Raw genomic sequence first — 18,223 nt, 5'->3', positions numbered from 1 at the left:
CCTTCTCTGGGAGGGTGGGCAGGCCCTGGCACAGGGTGCCCAGAGCAGCTGTGGCTGCCCCTGGATCCCTGGCAGTGTCCCAGGGCAGGTTGGACAGGGCTTGGAGCAGCCTGGGATAGTGGGCAGGAGGTGGGACCAGATGGGCTTTAAGCTCCCTTCCCACCCAAACCATTGTGGAATTCCTTGGTTCATACAGGGATATTGATCCTGATCTCTCCACTCATCTTCCTCTGCTCCCTCATTTCCCAGGCAGACGCTGCTCCTTTGGGGTGCTTTGGGTGTGGGTCCCGGTGCTGTCACACACATCACATCCCAAACACCAAGGGGGGAGTGCAGCTTTGGCCCTTCCCTCCCTCCTGCCTGGGATATGTCACCTGTCTCTGAATTCTCTCGTTTGGAATAAAGGTTGTTCAAGTCCCCGCAGCCAGCGCCTGTTTCAAAGGCAGGAAACGAATGGAAGGGAATTCCTGAAAGGGTTAATCCTTCCCGTCCGAGAGCAGGATCCGGCTGGAGCCGCCCAAGGCTCGTCTCCCCGGGGAATTCCTGTCTCTCCCCCCAAAATCCCGTTCCCGGTTCCCCGAAAATCCGCCGGCCCCGCCCGGCTGTGGGCGGGGCTCTGTGACGTCATCGCTCCGCGCCCGGCCCCGCCTCTCCGCCCCCCCGCCCGGCCGCCGCCGCCATGGAGTCGAACCGGGACGAGGCGGAGCGGTGCATTGGTATCGCGCTGGCCGCCGTCAAGGCCAACCAGCCCGACAAGGCCCGCCGCTTCCTGGAGAAGGCGCAGCGCTTGTACCCCTCGCAGCGGGTCCGCGGTGAGCGCCGGGCCGGGGGCGCGGCGGGAGGCCCGGGGCAGCGCGGCCTGCGCGGCCGCCGCCGGGCCTGACCTCTCACCCTCAGCGCGCCTGCGCAGTGCGCGCGGGGCACGCCGGGAAAGCGAGTTCCGCGGGGGGCCCGGGGGTGTCGGGCTACGGGACCGGGTCCCTGCTGAGGCCGGGTACCGCCTGGGACCCGGTTCCGATGCGCTGGGGTCGGGTATTTAGCGAGGCACCCACTGAGGAGGGGCCCGGAAGGGGAGGGGGAGCGGCTCCGCGCTGCTGTGGGACCCCTGAGCCGCGGGCACGACACCCGCTGCTGGTGGGGCAGCGCTGAGGGGAGGGGAGAGCTCGGCAAGGCGAGTGGGGCGTTCACGGGGGCTGCGAAACGCGTTTCGTCTCCTCCTTTCCTATTCCTCTTTTCCTATTTCACTCCTTCTCCCATTCCTCCTCTTCTTCTCCTTTTATTTCTCCTTTCCTATTCCTTCTCTTCCTCTCCTATTGCTATTCCTTTCCTCCTGTTTCTGTTCCTCTCCAATTGCTGTTCCTTTCCTCCTCCCGTTCCTCTCCTCTTCCTGTTTTTCTCCTCCTCCCATTCCTCCCCTCCCTCTCCTATTCCTCTCCTCCCTGTTCCTGCATTCCCCCTCATATTCCTTCTCCTCCTGTTCCTCCTCATCTCTTCCTCTTATTCGTCCTCTCCTCCTCATCCATCCTCCTTTTCTCCTCCCATTCCTCCTCCTGTTCTCTTCTTATTCCTCCTCTCCCTCTCCTGTTCCTCCTCCAGCAATTATGTTGCAAGCAGTTATGTCACTGCTTGCAGGCAGCCAGGCCGTGGCTGAGCTCACACTCTCACATGAGTAACAAAATAATTCTCCTTGAAGAATTTCTGCCAGATTTGTGCTCGTTTTCATAATTTCCTGTAAGCTTTAATTAATATGGGAAGTGGTTTGTGAAAGCAGCCAAACACAATTCTTTCCCTGCGTGTTCTTACATTGCAGAATATTATGCAAGGGCCTGTAGATTCAAATTTTTGGGTTTTTTTTTTGTTTTGACCTTATCTGAGTTTGGATTCTTTGGCTAAGCTTTGCAGCTTCCTGTAATCCTCTTTTTGGTTGCACCAGGCTTCTTCCCTCTCCCTCAAACACAGCATGTTATGTGTGTGGGGTGATGTGGTTTTTCTCTCCTCCCTTTCCTCCTGAATTTATCCTCTGGTGAAATTACTGGGTAGGAAAAGTGACATTTGGAAGAAGGCAGAAGCCAGGGGGGACAGCAGGGCAGGTTAATGTTAAACACAACCTGCTAATCTGTGACAAGTTTCCCTTCCAAGGACCCTTGGCTCCATGTCCTGCTGGGTCTGGAGTTGGGAAATGCTGCCAGAGATCCCACAGTGGTCACTGAGTCTCTGAGCAGCTCCTGGGAAATCTCTTTCCCAGGACTTATCCAGGGTTTGGCAACACTCAGCGACGTGCTCAGAGCAAACTCTGACCCTGGCTGGGCTTTTTGGGATCAGGGAAGGGTTTTGCAAGGGGATTGCAACAAAAATCTCCAGTGTCAGGGCACCTTGGCAGAGGCACAGTCACACACTGGTCACCTTTAAGTGGGAGTCAGGGAAAATGTATCAGAATTAGCAAATGTTGGCTAATAAGGGAGGAAAAGTGCTGGGGCTGCACAGAGGATGCAAAAAGCAAGAGTTTTGGGGCTGTAGAGCAAAATGGGATTGACCTGTAGCCATCTGTGGATTTCTGTGCTTGGGTTTGGGAAATGCACTTTGGGCAGCAGGGGAGGGGGGGATTCTGCCTCTCTGCCCCACTCAGGTGAGACCCCACCTGCAGAGCTGCTCCAGCACAGGAGGGACCTGGAGCTGCTGGAGAGAGTCCAGAGGAGGCCATGGATATGCTGATGGGACTGGAGCACTGTGGGTCCAGGCTGGGAGAGCTGGGGCTGCTTATGGAGAAAAGAAAGCTGTGGGGGGCTACAAGAAAATTTGAGAAGAATTTCATCATGAATTTCAGTGGCAGGACAAGGGGCAATGGCTTCCCACTGCCAGAGGGCAGGGATAGATGGGATATTGGGAAGGAATTGTTCCCTGGGAGGGTGGGCAGGCCCTGGCACAGGGTGCCCAGAGAAGCTGTGGCTGCCCCTGGATCCCTGGCAGTGCCCAAGGCCAGGCTGGACTTTGGGACTTGGAGCAACCTGGGATAATGAAAGGTGTCCTTGCCCATGGCAAGGGGTGAAGCTGGATGGGCTTTGAGATCTCTTCCAACCCAAATTGTTCTGGGATCAAAATCTCCTGGTAAGCTGTAGGGAAATAAACCCAAAGTAGCAGGAAGGGGGTAGGTGGGGGAACAACCTCGTGAGGTGAAATCTAAAATCACCTGGCAGATCACTCCAGGTTTGGAAGGAGCAAAACTGAAGACTATAATTCAGTGAACACTAAAGCATTGGGAGAATGAGGGAGGGAAGGGTTTATTTTCCTAAAATAAATTATTTTTAAATTTGTGAAGCCCCCAAGCCCCAAAAGCCCATTCAGTGAGTAACTGCTCCTTAGCCCACTGTCCTTTTCATCCCTCATCCTGTATTGACTTTTGGATTAGCAAGTGGATTTTTCTGCCCCTTCCAAGTGCTGGGGCCAGATAAGATATCTTGGCTCATCTCTTGGCCTGCAAGTGTTGTTTGCACTTGCCTAAAGAAGGTGATGTCCCCATGGTGCAAGGTCTGTGGTGTGCAATCCGTGGGAGGAGGTGGAACATCCTTCCCTCTTCCAGGCTCTGGATGAAGGACTGCAAGCTCAGGGTGCTGGGGCCTGTGTAAATATCCTTGGCAGGGTCTCACTGTAGCATGTGTGCCTGTTCTTTTTAAGGGGGTGAAGAAACTGAAGAAATCAGTCTGATGTTTGGTTTAAAAAGCAGTTTTAAAAGGTGGTGCTGTGCAGCTGCCAGGGAAGTGCATGATGGAAAGATGCTTGGAGCCTCCCTCCATTGTTTCACCTGGGTGGTTAGGCCAGGCCTGGATGTTTGTCCCCTCTTGGCTGGAGAGGGTGGAAGACAGTGCCTGAGCCTTAGAAGGAGGAAAAGAAGAGGGAAAGTGGATTTATACACAGCAGTAACTGAGAGGGAAGGTGATTTCACAGCTGCTGTAGCAACTGGAGAACAAAGCACCCCTGTGACTCGTGTGAAGAGCTGGCAGCCAGCAGTGCTGCAGCTCTGTCCCCAAAAGGGGAGTGTCCCCATGGGATTGGCAGCCCACAGAATCATTTTCTGAGCTCTCTAAAGATATGGCATCATCACATCACTTTCCCAGCACAGTTGGCTCTCCAAGGCAGGAGGTGAAGAAGAAATAATACACTTTAGAATGTGCCAGAGGACAAATTTGGACATTCTTTGCTGTTGAGGAGAGATAGAAGGGAAAAAAGGACAGGGATACATTGCTTTGCTGATCTGCTGTGGCTGGACTGTCTGTCTGGGTGATCCTGGGGTTTTTATGGAGTTTGTGTGTTTTGGGAGACTCAGAATATCTTCATGAGTAGCCCTCACACCTGGGTGAGAAGCAGCAGGAGCTGCAAGATCACATGGGAGGAAAGGCAAGGGTCTTCCTGGGGAAGGTGGCAGAGATGAAGAGGAGTCTCTTGATGGGAGAGCTGGAAGGGCAGGTTGAGCTTGGTGCACTCTTCTCTATGTTTTTGTTTCTCTCCTTTCAGCTCTGCTTGAGTCACTCAACAAGAAGGAGCATCCAGCCAATGGCCAGTCCCAATCCAAGGAACCCCCAAACCCTCAGTTCAGGAGAATGAGTGGAGACTTCCCATCTGCCAATGGAGAGGCTGGGGGGGAGGCCCCCAAGGGCTACACTCAGGACCAGCTGGATGCAGTGAAGAGGTTTGTGCACAGTCTCAGGGGCACTTGTTTGACTTTCTCACGTGGTGCTCATCTGCTTTTCACAGTATTTTAGAGATTTCAGCTCTGAACCACATGGAATAGTGTTAAGAACGTGCCCAGGAGGATTTATAGCTCCAGCAGTGCTGGTAGGACTCTGGGTTGAGTCTGCTCATTTCCCAAACCCTGTTTCAAGTTTCCCTTTGTTCCTTTCTCCCTTTTGCCCATCCTGGAAGCTGAAGGACTGCTGGTGCAGTCACTTGGTAAACTTTGTTTAAGGTTATGGGCACGGCCTGAATTGTGCAAGAGCCACTCCAAGAGGCTTGCAGGAATGTTTGTTATGTCATCCACTTCTCTAAAAACCCAACCTGCTGGATTCTGTCTCTTCACATGAGAAGCAGAAGCCTTGGCTGGGCTGAGTGTGCCCAGGAAGAACTAAGCTGCACACTCTGGGCTGCTCCCTGTTTCTTTCTCTGGAATTCAGCTGATGCAAGTTTTAGATCTGGGAATTAGCTGAGGAGAGAGTGAGGGGGGGAAAGGCCAGTATCCTTCAGGTGCTGTAGTCCTTCCCAAAACAGCTTCCAACATGTGAACATGATGAATGTGAAGTTTATTTACCAATCACATTCCTGTGTGGGTCTGAGGAGAGGCCCTTCCACCTTCACTGGTCAGACTTGTTCTGTGCTGGTCTTGCTGGCACAGCCAGAGTGAGTCTGTGAAAACAACTGGGTCACCCTCTGAGTAATCCAGAGATCCCTGAGCAACATCCATGGAAACTGTGCTGCCTGAAAAGCCTCAGAGCTGACAAGTACTCGAGGCAAGGAGGTTTTCACTCCTGGAACTCAGTATCCCTGTTTGCTCCCCTCTCCCCTGGCAGGGTAAAGCAGTGCAAAGATTACTATGAAATTCTGGGAGTCAACAGAGAAGCTTCTGATGAGGATCTGAAAAAGGCCTACAGGAAACTGGCCCTGAAGTTCCACCCAGACAAGAACCACGCTCCAGGGGCCACGGAGGCCTTCAAAGGTAAAGCCAGCTGCAGATTTGTGGTTTGCCCCTAACTCTCACTGAGCTGGGCTCATCAGAACCCTCAAAAACAACCCCATGAGTCAGGCAGAGTGAAATAAAGCTGCTCTTTGTGAAGCTGCCCCCATTGAGAGCTGGTCATGCCATGACCAGAGTCTGAGCTCAAAACAATAAACACAGGTTGGCACGGGTAGGATTCACCTCTGTTGGCTGGGTAAGGAGAAGCTTCCTTCTCTTTCTGCCAGCAGCCTTTCCCTGTGTGTTGCTCCAACCTCCTGCCTCTCTGCTCAGGAGGGAATTCTGTCAGGATTAACCCAGTTAACTTGTGCAGAAACATCCCAGGAATGACCCGACCATTTGTGGATGGAATTGGTGGATAGAAATCCCAAGTGGAAGTTTCTAAGGTGAAACTGCAACAGTCATACAAGTGAGCCCAGCCAGAGCTCAGAAAAGGAGCTCTAGTTCTGCTGCAAAGAGCCCAATTCTCAGAGCCTCTCTATAAATACAGCAGGGATGTTTCCTGGGTAATAAGATACCTTAAAATTGGAGTAATTTTCCAAGAGAGATGCTATTGCTGGGAACATGTAATCCCATTTTCCCCTGCAAGCTGTGGAAGATTGATTATTATCATTAAGCTAAACACAGAGCTCCTTGGTGCCAGTCTTAAGGACTGGTTTGGAAGCCTATTAAATAGTCTGACTCTGGCCACTTCTTAGAAAGAAATTCTTAATTCAAGACAGTGCTGAGGCCCTGGCACAGGCTGCCCAGAGAAGCTGTGGCTGCCCCATCCCTGGAAATTTTCTAGGCCAAGTTGGACAGGGCTTGGAGCAACCTGGGAAATTAGAAGTTCTATGGCAGGGGGTGGAATGAGAGGGTCTATAAGGCACCTTCCACCCCAAAGCAGCCTGATTTTGGGAGTGAAGTGCATGAGATCTTTGCTGGAGCAGGGCTGCCTGATGTGAGTGTACCAGTTCAGTACTCAGATGAGCTCCTCACAGACGCAAATTCAGCAGTAAAAGTCTTAGGTAAGGTTTGTTCAAGCCTTTTAAGACTTCAATCCTTCACTGATAAACATTAGCAAAGAGTGACTGACCCCCAGCTACTTGGGAGAGCCTGTGCTGGTGTGGGGAGCAGATGAAAGGGCATCTGCACATAGGTATCAGCTCTACCTGAGCATTGCTGCTGCTCCAAGGCTCATCCTTGGATCCCTCAGTGGCCACAGGCAGGTTTCCTCACCTTATCTTGAATAATGATGTTTGCCCAAGGCTTTGGCAGGAGTTACGTGCCAGAAGTGGAGCATTAAGCAAAGTGCCCTTTATCCCCCACTGTGGGTTATCTCCTCCAGCCCTTGCCTCCATGGCTTCCTGTCCTTCAAACCCTGAGCTGAGCTGAAGTCCACCTATGTGCTTCCAGAGGTGAAGGGAGAAACGTGCCCTGCTGTGAGGATATGAGTTAATTTTTCCTTACATTGATGAATTAGCTGGAATCCTGGTGAGTCCTGGCATTCACCTTCCCAGTGAGCACTGATAAGGTGCTGCTTCTTGTGCTGAGCTTGTGTCTCAGTTTACAGTTCCAGCTGGCTGCAGGCTGTCTCGTGGCAGATCTGCATCACTACCTGTCTGCTCTTGGGAAAAACCTCGAGCCTGGCTACTTGGAGTTAAAATCCTGCTTTGAAATGAGGCATTTCTTGGGCTTTGTCAGCACAAAGTCAGTGAACAGACCCTGAACCACTCCATTCTTGTTGCTTCCCTTGTTGTTTCCAGCTGTGTGGTTGTTACAGTCTGGGTCAGTCCTTGTCCACCAGCTTCCCTGCCTGGCTCTAGAAATGTTTGCTCTGGGTGCACTAATTATAACCAAGAAGGAGAAGGAGTGTGTTGACATTACATCCTCTGCCCTCTAAATCTCCACTCCAGGAAGAAACTATACACCTCCATCTGACCATGGGCAAAGTGTTGAATCTTAGAGGTGATCTCCTCCAAAAGGGCACATTATCCCCCTTCTCCCCCTTTTCCATCCCTTCTGCCCCTGACTTTTACACACCAGGCACTGCCATGGGCATTTTTGGGTCCTTGTGATGGGTTAGTACAGAGGACAGTGGGAAGCTGCAGTGGGTGGAGAGGTGAGTACAGAAATAGGAGGGTGTCAGGCAGACATTCTGAGGAAAGGGGTCAAACTTCTGAGAATGGATGGAGAGGGACCCAGGGACCTGGCAGGGGTTTAGTTCCAGTACATTTCCAGCCCCACAGGCACTGGTTAACAGTCCTTGTAATTATGCACCTTGCATGTGGCATCTGGAAGTACTGAAACTCATAGCTGATGGATGCAACTTCTGGCTAATGTTTCCTTAGCAGATTTTATGGAAAGTTTTAAAGTCTCTTTCAAAGATTTAACCTGTATTTTGAGTTCGAGTTCTTCACAGTTCTAGTTTTAGCCTCTGACACTGAATTCCCTTAATGCCACTTCTGAATAAAACTTGTCAACTAAAATTATATTTCCCTACCCTGAAGGGTTTCTCTGAGGACATGCACCAACTCCTTATAAGTCACATTGTAGCTTCTTCATTTGAATTGATTAAGGAATCTGCTTTCCTCCTGTCTGAATTTGCCCGAGACACCTGCCAGCTACCTATTGCAAGAGTCTCTTGGTTTGTAGGACAAACAAGGCAAATGGTGGCAGTTTGCAGGGCTGCAGGTGGTAGAAAGGAGCTGATTGTTTCCTCCTTTTCCATGTGCAGCCATCGGGAATGCCTACGCCGTGCTGAGCAACCCGGAGAAGAGGAAACAGTACGACCAGTTCGGGGATGAGAAACTGAACCCCGCCCGCCACGGGCACAGCCACGACTTCCACCGCGGCTTCGAGGCCGACATCTCCCCCGAGGACCTCTTCAACATGTTCTTTGGGGGTGGCTTTCCCTCTAGTAAGCACCTTAAACCTTCCCTTCGTGCATCTTTTGGGTGTTGGAATGGTGTGGTTGGGAATTCTGCTTCGCTTGTGGTATAAACACCTCGAGTTTTCCTAAATGGTTCATCCTTGGAGAGCTCAGCAAGTATCAGAGCTGGACTTCTTGCCAGCCTCAGGTGGTTGTTTGCATGCTGGTTGTTTTGCATGCTAGAACAAAAAGTGACTTGTTTTAAGGGTTGTGAGAATAATCCTGTTTTAAGGAAGGCTTTTCTGCCTGCTGGTTTTGGAATTTAAATCTTATCAGAGCAAACTCTGCTAACACCTGGGCCTTGTTCTTGATTTCTGTCTGCTCTGCCACACAGTTGGAACAGGTTCTCCATTTCCTTCTCTCCCCTGTGTTCCATTAAAAAAAAGGAAAATAATATTTCTACAGCATAATTTAGACCTTGTGAATTGAAAAGTAAATCTGTGTCCTGTCTGTCCACAGTGCTGATCATGGCTTGCTCAAAAGGCACAGATTCTATGTCAGGAAAAGGGTATTTTGGAAGACTCCTTTGTATTTGTTCCAGTTATATCTGACTGGAAGTAGGCACTTTTTGACCTCTGCAGACCAACTTGAAAAAAAAAAAAGTGGTTTCAGTTAAGAAATTTCACTCTGGTAGCTCTTTCCTGCCTGGAATCTAAGCATAGCACCCCAACCCCAGTGACTCAAAAGCATCTGGAAGCCTTTTGCTTCGTGCTCTGCTGGGCAGAGAGGCCAAGCTACTCCTGCAAAAACAGCATGTTGCTATTTTAGCTCAGTCTCTTTTTCCCTTTCCTCACTGTCCCAAGAGAACTGAGGGCTGCTTTCTCAGCCTGACTCCCTTTGCAGCTGTAGCTTTGACATTTAAAACAAGACATGGAAGAGCTTTGTTTGCAGGGTGGGAAAGACACCAGAATTATTGCTGTTTGTAACTGGTTTTAATCTATTCCATCAGAAGGGAGAAGGCCTGTGCAAGGTGTTCTCTCTCTGTAGCTGGCCCTGCTTTGAGCAGGGAGTTGAACCCTCCTGGGGCTTGAACCAAGCTGAGTTTTCATATGACCATGCAAAATCTTAAAGCATTGTAATCTCTGTGCCCACTCTGCACTCAAACCACCTTAGGAATACTCCTGTTCCAGCTTGTAGGCAGGTGACATGAGTCATGGATTTTGTGGTCCCTCCCTGGCCAGCCAGCAGCACCCTCCACACTGTAACTTTGGAGTGAGAGTTTCCTTTTTTTTTTTGTTTCCCTACAGGTAATGTTCATGTGTACAGCAATGGCAGGATGAGATACACCTACCACCAGAGGCAGGACAGGCGAGAGCACCAGGGGGATGTGAGTGGAAAACACACTGGGATCTGGGAGCCTGGAGGTTTTCCCAGCACATCACTGGGAGCTGCTTCCTGTGGCTGGCTTGTGAAACAGTCCTGCTGGTTGCCACTCCCCTGAACAGAAAGCTGGAGTCAGGGTTATGGCTGTTGTCTGGGCAGAGCCAATTTTATTGTAAAAGAACAAACAAGAACTTCCTGAATATTTTTTCTGAAGCTTAAAGGTGAAACTGAAGGGAGCTCAGGAGGTGAGGGAGAGGGGGAATTGCTTCATCCATCCAGCACTGAAAAGGAGAGAAGGCCAGAGTGACGCTGTCCTGTGAGCTGCTGGGCTCCCCCCAGCAATTTGGGGTTGCTCCCTGTGAAAAGCAGGAGAGAGGAGGTTGTGTTGGAGCACTGGGAGGGTGGGAAAGAGAGGGGTGCCATGGGATCCTTGTCCAGCTGTATGGGTGTCACTCCAGTTGTGTTTCTGTTCCCTCAGGGTGGCCTGGGGCTGTTTGTCCAGCTGATGCCCATCCTCATCCTGATCATCGTGTCTGCTCTCAGCCAGATGATGGTCTCCAGCCCACCCTACAGTTTGAGCCACAGGCTGTTAGTACCCATTTCTCTAAAACTTACCCACATGGGGAGGGGGTGGGCTCTGGAGGAGTGTGGGGGGCAGGGATCTTGCCTCCCTTCTTCCTGGCTTGTTTTGTCTTTTCTGCTTTATCTCCTGACCCCATTGCTCCTGCTGCCTGTGAAGTCTTTGTGGTTCTCCAGCAGGGCAGGGAAAGTTGTAGGGTGCTCACTTCCCTAATGGAGAGAGTTTCTTGCCAGGGACCTTCTGCAGTCCATACCCACAGCTGTGTCTGTCATGGAAGGGGACAGACAAAATGGTCTGGGGAGGCTGTAGGGCAGCGCCAAAATCCCATAAGGAACAAACTGAGTTGTAGAGTTAGAGTGTGAAAAACAAAAGCCATATTCTCCATGAAAGCCTTAGTACAATGCAGTAGAGGAAGAGGATAAGGAGTAAAAGACACTCCCAGAGAAATCCCCTGATTCTGATCTCTCATCTTGCCATGAAATAGCTTTGGCCAGACATTGAGGATATGAAAGTGGAACTGCTCTGTTCTAGATCCTGTGGAAATGCCCTGATCTGCTCCCTCTGGTGACTAATGCAATGTTTCCTTACTCTTAGTCACTTTGCAGTGCTAACAAAGAGTGGGAAAACAGGCTTGATTTCTGTCTGCTTGCATCATTCTTGGCAAAAGCCTAATACATGTTCAGTGTGAGTTCCTTATGTGCATTTAGAGAGGGCAGCCTAGGGTTTCTGCCTATTTTCACAGGTAGCAATGTTTGCCATTGATCACAGAATCCCAGAAGGCTTTGGATTGGAAAGGACCTTAAAATTATCTTGCTCCGCCCCCCTGCCAAGGCCATGGACACCTCCCACAAGACCAGGTTGCTCCAAGCCCTGTCTAACCTGGCCTTGAACAATCCCAGGGGAGGGGTGTGATGTTAAATACTATAAAACCCAGCTTAGCTTTCAGATTCAGAGTAAAGACTGTGACATTGGTGCTTGGGACCAAAAGATGGGATGGTTTGGCACAGTTAAGGGTTATTCTGAGAGGCTGAAGGGTACTGAGGTGTGATTTCTACAGCTGGTGTTATCATTGTAAAACCAAGCATTATAACCAGTTTGGTTTATCCTGGTGAAGAGTTTGTGGGATGAGAAGACACTGAAGGGAGAGTAGCATTTAAGTGGGTGGGGATTTGCTTCCAGCCTTTCCAGCTGCCAGAGGAAGCCATCCCTGAGCCCCAGGTTCCTCTGCTGCCCCATTCCCTGTTCCCTGCGCTGTCCCTGTCTCTGCATGCTCAGGTAGCAGCAAGCAACCCGATTTCCAAGCCTGGGTTTGGACAAGGGTGGCAGATGAGCTCACCCAGTCCTCCCACAGCCTTCCTGAGCAGCCAGGGTGTTTGAGCTGGAATGAGGCAGTGCAGTGCCAGCAGGAGGAGCTGCTGGATCAGTGAAGGGAAAGCTGTGCCTGAGCTCAGCCAGCAGGGCAGCAGAAGCTTTGAACCCAGAGGTTTAAATGCCACTTCTCCACTGTGAAAAAAGAACCACTGTTACCTTTGTAAATCTCTTCCAAAAGGGATCTTCCTGCTGTCTGTGGCCTGATTGTTGCTGTTCAGTAACACCTCATGGAATTGGCCTGACATAATTGTGTGTCTGACTGCAGGTGACAGGTTTCTTGTGCCTGATTTTCATGCCTCACACCCCAGTGTGCTGCTGCAGCCCTGCCATTCCCAGTCCTTCTCCTGTGAGGGCACACTGCAGCCCATCTTTATCCAGGAGAGGATTTGGGAGAGCTCAGGGCTCTGTCTTGGCAGGGGAAATAGTGAGCTTGGCTTTTTCCAGGCTGCACCTCTGCCTTGAGAAATCCCAGCAGAGCTCTGTGCTCCTGTTCAGTCCATTCAGTTACCAGCACTGAGCTTTGGTGAAACGTGCAGGAAGTCTTGGGATCCCACCTGTAAACTCTGATAACACACTGAAGGGTGAGCTGGATGAGTTAATGTTTATACCTGCCTTAAGAATCAGGCTGGCTTTCAAAGCAGCAGCAGCTGGTATTTATTATGGGGAACTTTGGGCACATCTCCAGGCGGAGCTGTTTCTGGCAAATCCAGCATTTGGGCCCAGCTCCTGTGTTACAGCTCACACACCCTAGGGAGGATCTCTCCCTTTGCTGGGGTGTCAGGGGAAGCAAGAGCAGGGCTTTGTCTGAAATGAAAATCCACAGGGCCAGGGCAGGGAGAGATTTCCTTCTGGAAAGTGCTTTCTGTGCTGGTTGATGCAGTCTGGGGCACAGAGCTGGTCCCATTTTGTGAATGGAAGAAATCACAGATTTAATAATTTAATGAAAATTCCAGGCAACATTTTATTTTAAGTAAGTTTAGGCCCTGGGCAATGTGGGTTGGAGTTATGTCTGTATTCAGAGTTCTGCTCACCTTGCTGGAGGCCTGGCAGCTCTCTTCCAACCCTCCAATCCAGTGGCTGGTTAGGAGTGAGGGATTTGAAATCACATCCCCTGAGCTTTGGGGGCTTTGCTGTGCCCTTAAAACGTGTCCTACACTGCTGTGCTCTTGTCCCTGCACCAGGTCAGTGGGTCACACACACAAGAGGGTCACAGAGCACTTGAAAGTGCCCTACTATGTGTCTGAGAGCTTTGCTGAGGAATACACAGGCACGAACCTGAAGAACGTGGAGCGGAGCGTGGAGGACGACTACATAGCAAACCTTCGGAATAACTGCTGGAGAGAGAAGCAGCAGAGTGAGTGCTGGGGGTCAGGAGCTGCTCCAGGGGCTGCCTGGGACTGAGTCCTGCTAAAGTTACACTTTAACACTGTGCCAGCGCATTTCCTGTGTTGTTGGCTTTGTTTTTTTCAGTCTGTGACCTCATGACAGGCCCGGTATGTGGAGGTTTTTTTGTTTTGTTTTGCTTTTTAACACTGTTGCAGAACTGGTCAGACGAGAGCTGTGCCCCAGAGGTTCCCCTGCTGTGTCAGCAGGATACCTCTGGTCTCCAGTGGAGGGGGAAGGCAGAACCTCTGGGATCTCTGTGTAATATTTCAGTTGGTCTAGGGCGGTGTTGGAAAGTCTGCTGCCTTTGGTGTCATGTATCCCAGGGCTGTGGGGGCTGCCCAGGCAGATGATCAGCCAAATATCCTGGAGGATGGGGGTGGGTGGGGGCAACGAGTCCAGGGGCAACCTGTGTGCTCTGGCTGCTGTGATGGTCACGGCTCTGGGGTAGGATTTCAGCACTGGAATGCTGGAGGGGCTGGGATCCAAACACACTGAGCCCTGCTGGGGTAGCCTTTGTGTGGGCTGCCCATGCACCTCCTGGGACTGGAGACGGGTTCCCATGGCCTTTCCTGGGATGGATGAGCTGTCAGCAGCTCTTACGCCCATCCTGTCCTGAAGGGCGCGGGGCATTTCCTCATCCTCATCCTTTGCTTCACTTTGGGCAGCTGGAAGGAGCAGGGCATGGCAGGGGGAGCCTTTTCCAGAGGGCATTCCTGACACTGGGCTTTTCCCTTTTTGCAGAGGAAGGCTTGTTGTACCGGGCACGCTACTTCGGGGACTCGGATCTGTACCAGCGGGCACAGAAGATGGGCACCCCCAGCTGCAGCAGACTGTCAGATGTCCAGGCCTCCCTGCACTGATAGCCCCAGCCCAAGTATGAGCAGGGAAGCACAGTGCTGTGATCACTGAGATCCCTGATTGAGACACAGCCCTCCAGGAGTCTCCTCGGGGTGCAGGGTCCCCTCCGAGCAGCGCTCCCTCATTAAATCAGGAATTGATTGGGTTTCCTTTGCATGTCGGCACCCTCGGCTCTCTCCAGGCTCCCTGTTTTCTCTGGCCTCTGGGAGCAGGGCAGCACCCCTTGGTGGGGTTGGAAGTTGTTTTATGTGCTGTGGCATCCAGCTCCCACATTTTAATGAACCCTTGGTTTTGGTTGCTTTGTTGCCTGTTTTGCTGGGAAAGCCGTTATCCCTGGCACGTGCTGACAAGGAATGGAGTCCCACCCAACAGATGTTCCTTTTCCCCCCTCCCATGGCCTTCCCATTCAAGGAGAACAAAGCAAATGTTCCCAGCAGGTTGTAGAAATAACTTACTGGGTTAAACTGGCAACAAAAGGAAAAGCAGCTGGTGGGGGGGGTCTGGAAGATTTGGAGAGCTTGGACTAAGAAGAGCCCAAATAACACATGTGAGACCCGATGTGCTGGGAGAACTGCACCAAAATAATGAAAAAAATTGCCACAGGGTTTGGAGTCCTTTTTCTGCATAAATTTTTGGGCTGATTTCACCTACCAGGTACTGCTGGGCTGGCTGTGAAATGTGCAGATCCCACTACCCCAAAATTATCTGAACACAGGATTTCTATAGAAGAATTCCTGGGTGAAGCTTATCCCAGGTGTTGTGTGGACACCCTTCCAGCTCACAGGGACTCCTTGAGGACTGAGCTGATTGATTTGCAGTTTTGGACAATCTGAAAGTTTGACCTTTAAAGCAAATCCTCTGGGACACTTTATTTTGGGTGTATCCTGGTTTTGGATCCATTCTTATCTTGATCAGCCTGCTCTCCCATTTGGATGACTGTGCCTCTTCTGGTGTCAATTACCTGCTTTTCTTTAATTCCCTCCCTGCACCCGTGGTCTGGAAAGAGCCTGGAGAAGCTGCTGCCTGTGCTGTGGGGTGGGGAAGGCAGTGGGGGAGTCACAGATTGTCCAGAGAGGAGACTGACACCTCTGCTGCTTTTGTTCCCAGAAATGCCTGAAGACTTTTGAGGAAGTGCACCAAGCCAAGGTGACAGACTTTGCTATTTAAAAAGAATCAAACCTTACCTTACAAATGGAATTGGAGAATTAGCAACGCACAACTGGCCCTCTCTGAGATTCACAGGCAGTGCTTGGGACAGGAAATCCAGCTCTCAGTCTTCCTCCCCCACTTCCAACACTGCTGGTGTGCTCCCAGCATCCCACAAGGATCCCACAGCCCCTGGAGCAGACACCCAGAGTGTAAAATAACCCAAACTAACTGCAGAAGCTGTGAAGCAGAGGAGACCCTTCGCTGCTGCTAGTGGAGAGAGAAGTGGGACAATTTGTTGATAAAAGAAAACACTAAAGAGAAAGAAAATATAATCTATTTAGCATTAATTTATAGCTGTATATATGTTATACTTTTAAACTATGCAGGGGTTAGATGATTAAATTATTTTGGTTTCTGTTTGTTTTGGGGAGCAGGACAGCAGGAGGCTGGGAAACAGGAATTTTTGCAGTTGCTGTGCTTTGCTCACAGGACATTCTGTGGATGAGGATGTCCATACACCTGCTCTTGGGGTTTTGAAAAACCAAAATCCCAGAAGTACAGGGGGTCCCAGAGAGGGTGGTGTGGATGTGCAGCGTTGGCAGGAGCCAGGGGTCAGCTGAAGGATTGTCCTGGATGGATTTTGCTCGTCAGTCTTTGGTTTTCATTTGTGCACATAGCTCCCTTTTTCTGCCGAGTCTGCTGGAATTGTGCCTGCTAATCAGGGCTTTCCATCAGCCTGGCCTTTTGTTGGGAGGTTTTGTGCATGTCCTCACCCACCCAGCCCTGGCCTTCACACCCCAGCTCGTGTTTCCTGGAGGACACCTGGAAAATGCCACAAATCCACAAGGAACAAAGCATTCTGCTGGGGAAGATCAGGGAGTGTCTGCTCTGCCCCACCAAGGGCAGGAGCAGTGGGAGGCTGCTCCAGGTGAGGAGCCATCTCTTGGAAGCAAAGCCAGCAAGAGCACAGCCACCTCCCATTGAATAAACTGGATTTTTTTAAATTTTTTTTTCTTTTTTCTGCTGCTCAGCAGCTCATTTGTGTCTAAAGACATTTCCAGTGAAAATAGTCCCCTGGCACAGTCAGGGGAATGAGTTGGGAGCACAGCAGCTCCTGGGTGGGCTGGCAGAAGTGGTTTTATCCTGTTGTCCTTAGGAATCCATGTGCTCTGTCTTGGCTGTTTATTTATTTTGTGAAATCTCAGCCTCCCATTGGCTGCAAGCCCTGTTATCCCACAGCCACCATGGCTTGGACCTGATTTTATGGGATTTTATCCTTTTGCTTTTTTTTTTTTTAAATGGTTCCTCCACCTTCAGAAAAAATTGGGGTGGAAATTCAGGATTGGAAATAGAGGCACAGGGATGATGGGGACAGGGTTAAACCAAAATCCTGCTCCCAGATGGAGCTGGAGGTGCATTCCCTGCCTGGAGCCTGCCCACCAAAGCCTTTGGGTTTTTTTTCCTGGTAGGTACCCACGGATCATAAGGAGGGAGAGTGGATCCCAGTGGATGCTCACAGAGGCTGTATCTCTCAATTTAGAGTTAATTATACAATTGTACATCTATAAATAAATGTTTATAATGTGAAAGGCTCTGGCTGGGCTGGTGTCCTGTGGATCCCTGCTCCAGCCAGCTCTGCTTTTGCAGCTCCTTGGTGGTGGGTGGAATTTGGGGTGTTTTCCAGCCCAGTCAGTGGCTGAGAGCTCTGGTCCTGCCCTGAGGTGGCAGAGGGAAGGACAGGGAGAGGATGGAGAGGATGTGGTACCCCTGTGAGACCTGGCAGGGTGACAGGAAACACCCAAAAAAACTCTTTTGCTTCAGACTCATTCCACTGGGATTTCCCAGTTCTTCCTCCCATCCCATCCTCTGGCTGAGCTCTTTTGGGGGATGCCTTATTCTCATCCTAGGATGCCACCAGCCTGGCAGCATTATCCTTTGGACTGTGGCCTTGGACATCAGGTGGGGCTGCCTGTGTTCCAGGCAGGGACACTGCCTTGGGAGCACTTGCTGCTGGCCCCAAAGCCTTGGGGATGGATTTGGGATGGGTCTCTTTTCCTCACATCCCCCTCCCTGGGGCAGGCTGGACCCCTCTGCCACCTCCCTCTTCCTCCCCAAACCCATGCACCAAAGTCCTGGAAGCTTTGGGTGGGAATTTCCCCTTTTTTTTCCCTTCTCTCAGAGGGCATGAGTGGGAATTTCTCCCCTTTCCCTTTTTTCCCCTCTCAGAGAGTCACATCCCTGCTATTTCCCCTCTGGCAGTGAGTCAGCCCTGCCAGCACAGGCACATCCACAGCCCAGGTTTTGGGGTGGTTTTGCTGCATTTTGGGTCATTCCCAGCCTGGAGCAATGAGAGACACACTTGAATTTCAGGGTGTGCTGGTCCCTGCCCACTCACCAAAGGTGTGGGAGGTTTGAGCTGCCCATTAGCTCGTTAGCCCAAGCTTTTAATTGGAGCAGCTGCCAAAGGCAGGGAGGGATCAAAGGAAGGCAGGTGCTCCAGGAACATCCTCCTGACAGCCAAGGGGACCCCTCTTCCCCATCATTATTTTTGGTAGCAAAAACAGGAGGCTTTACCATTGCCCTGGGATTTAAATCCCGATTTGCCTTATTGCTGCTGATGCCCCCAAAAAATCTCTTTGCTGGCACCTGGGATCTCTGGGCTGATGCTGGTGCCACAAATAGCCCCACTGGCTCTTCCCAGGTCCCAAAATATCCCTTGGCCTCACCCCCTGTCCTGGGAGACATTTGATCCAGCCTCACTGAAAGCTCCTGCACCTTCCAGGGAGCTGCCAAACCCCTGGGACCTTGAGACTCCCCCAAATTTCTCATGGAAAGGACATTTTGCTATAAATAAAGCAAAGTTTCACCTTCATAACTGGGGCTGGTCCAGGAGCATGTGGTCCCATGTGGAAGGTTCTGCTAG

General features: G+C 50.9%; 2 protein-coding genes across 2 annotated transcripts in view; both read left to right on the top strand.

Annotated features, from left to right (window-relative positions):
• The window catches only part of SPOCK2 (SPARC (osteonectin), cwcv and kazal like domains proteoglycan 2), a 163,308-nt gene that overhangs the window by 88,837 nt on the left and 56,248 nt on the right, over positions 1-18,223 (top strand). The gene's annotated exons all lie outside the window — the stretch shown is intronic.
• Positions 652-15,336, top strand: DNAJB12 (DnaJ heat shock protein family (Hsp40) member B12). Its single transcript, XM_079312143.1, has 9 exons — positions 652-812; positions 4,510-4,684; positions 5,559-5,704; positions 8,439-8,621; positions 9,881-9,960; positions 10,435-10,544; positions 13,089-13,261; positions 14,035-14,167; positions 15,259-15,336. The coding sequence occupies exons 1-8, from the start codon at positions 680-682 to the stop codon at positions 14,151-14,153; spliced, it is 1,119 nt and encodes a 372-aa protein (XP_079168269.1). The 5' UTR covers positions 652-679; the 3' UTR covers positions 14,154-14,167; positions 15,259-15,336.

This window comes from Erithacus rubecula (assembly GCF_903797595.1).
Source record: "Erithacus rubecula genome assembly, chromosome: 9".
In the NCBI taxonomy this organism is placed as follows: Eukaryota; Metazoa; Chordata; class Aves; order Passeriformes; family Muscicapidae; genus Erithacus; species Erithacus rubecula.
Note: the sequence above shows the minus strand (reverse complement) of the source record. Positions and strands in the feature narration are given on the sequence as shown.

Bases quoted from the DNA above. Each gene is read 5' to 3' on its own strand.
- DNAJB12 (XM_079312143.1), top strand. From the start codon at position 680: ATGGAGTCGAACCGGGACGAGGCGGAGCGGTGCATTGGTATCGCGCTG. The intron at 813-4,509 runs GTGAGCGCCGGG...CTCTCCTTTCAG, and splicing joins CCCCTCGCAGCGGGTCCGCG to CTCTGCTTGAGTCACTCAAC. The intron at 4,685-5,558 runs GTTTGTGCACAG...CTCCCCTGGCAG, and splicing joins CAGCTGGATGCAGTGAAGAG to GGTAAAGCAGTGCAAAGATT.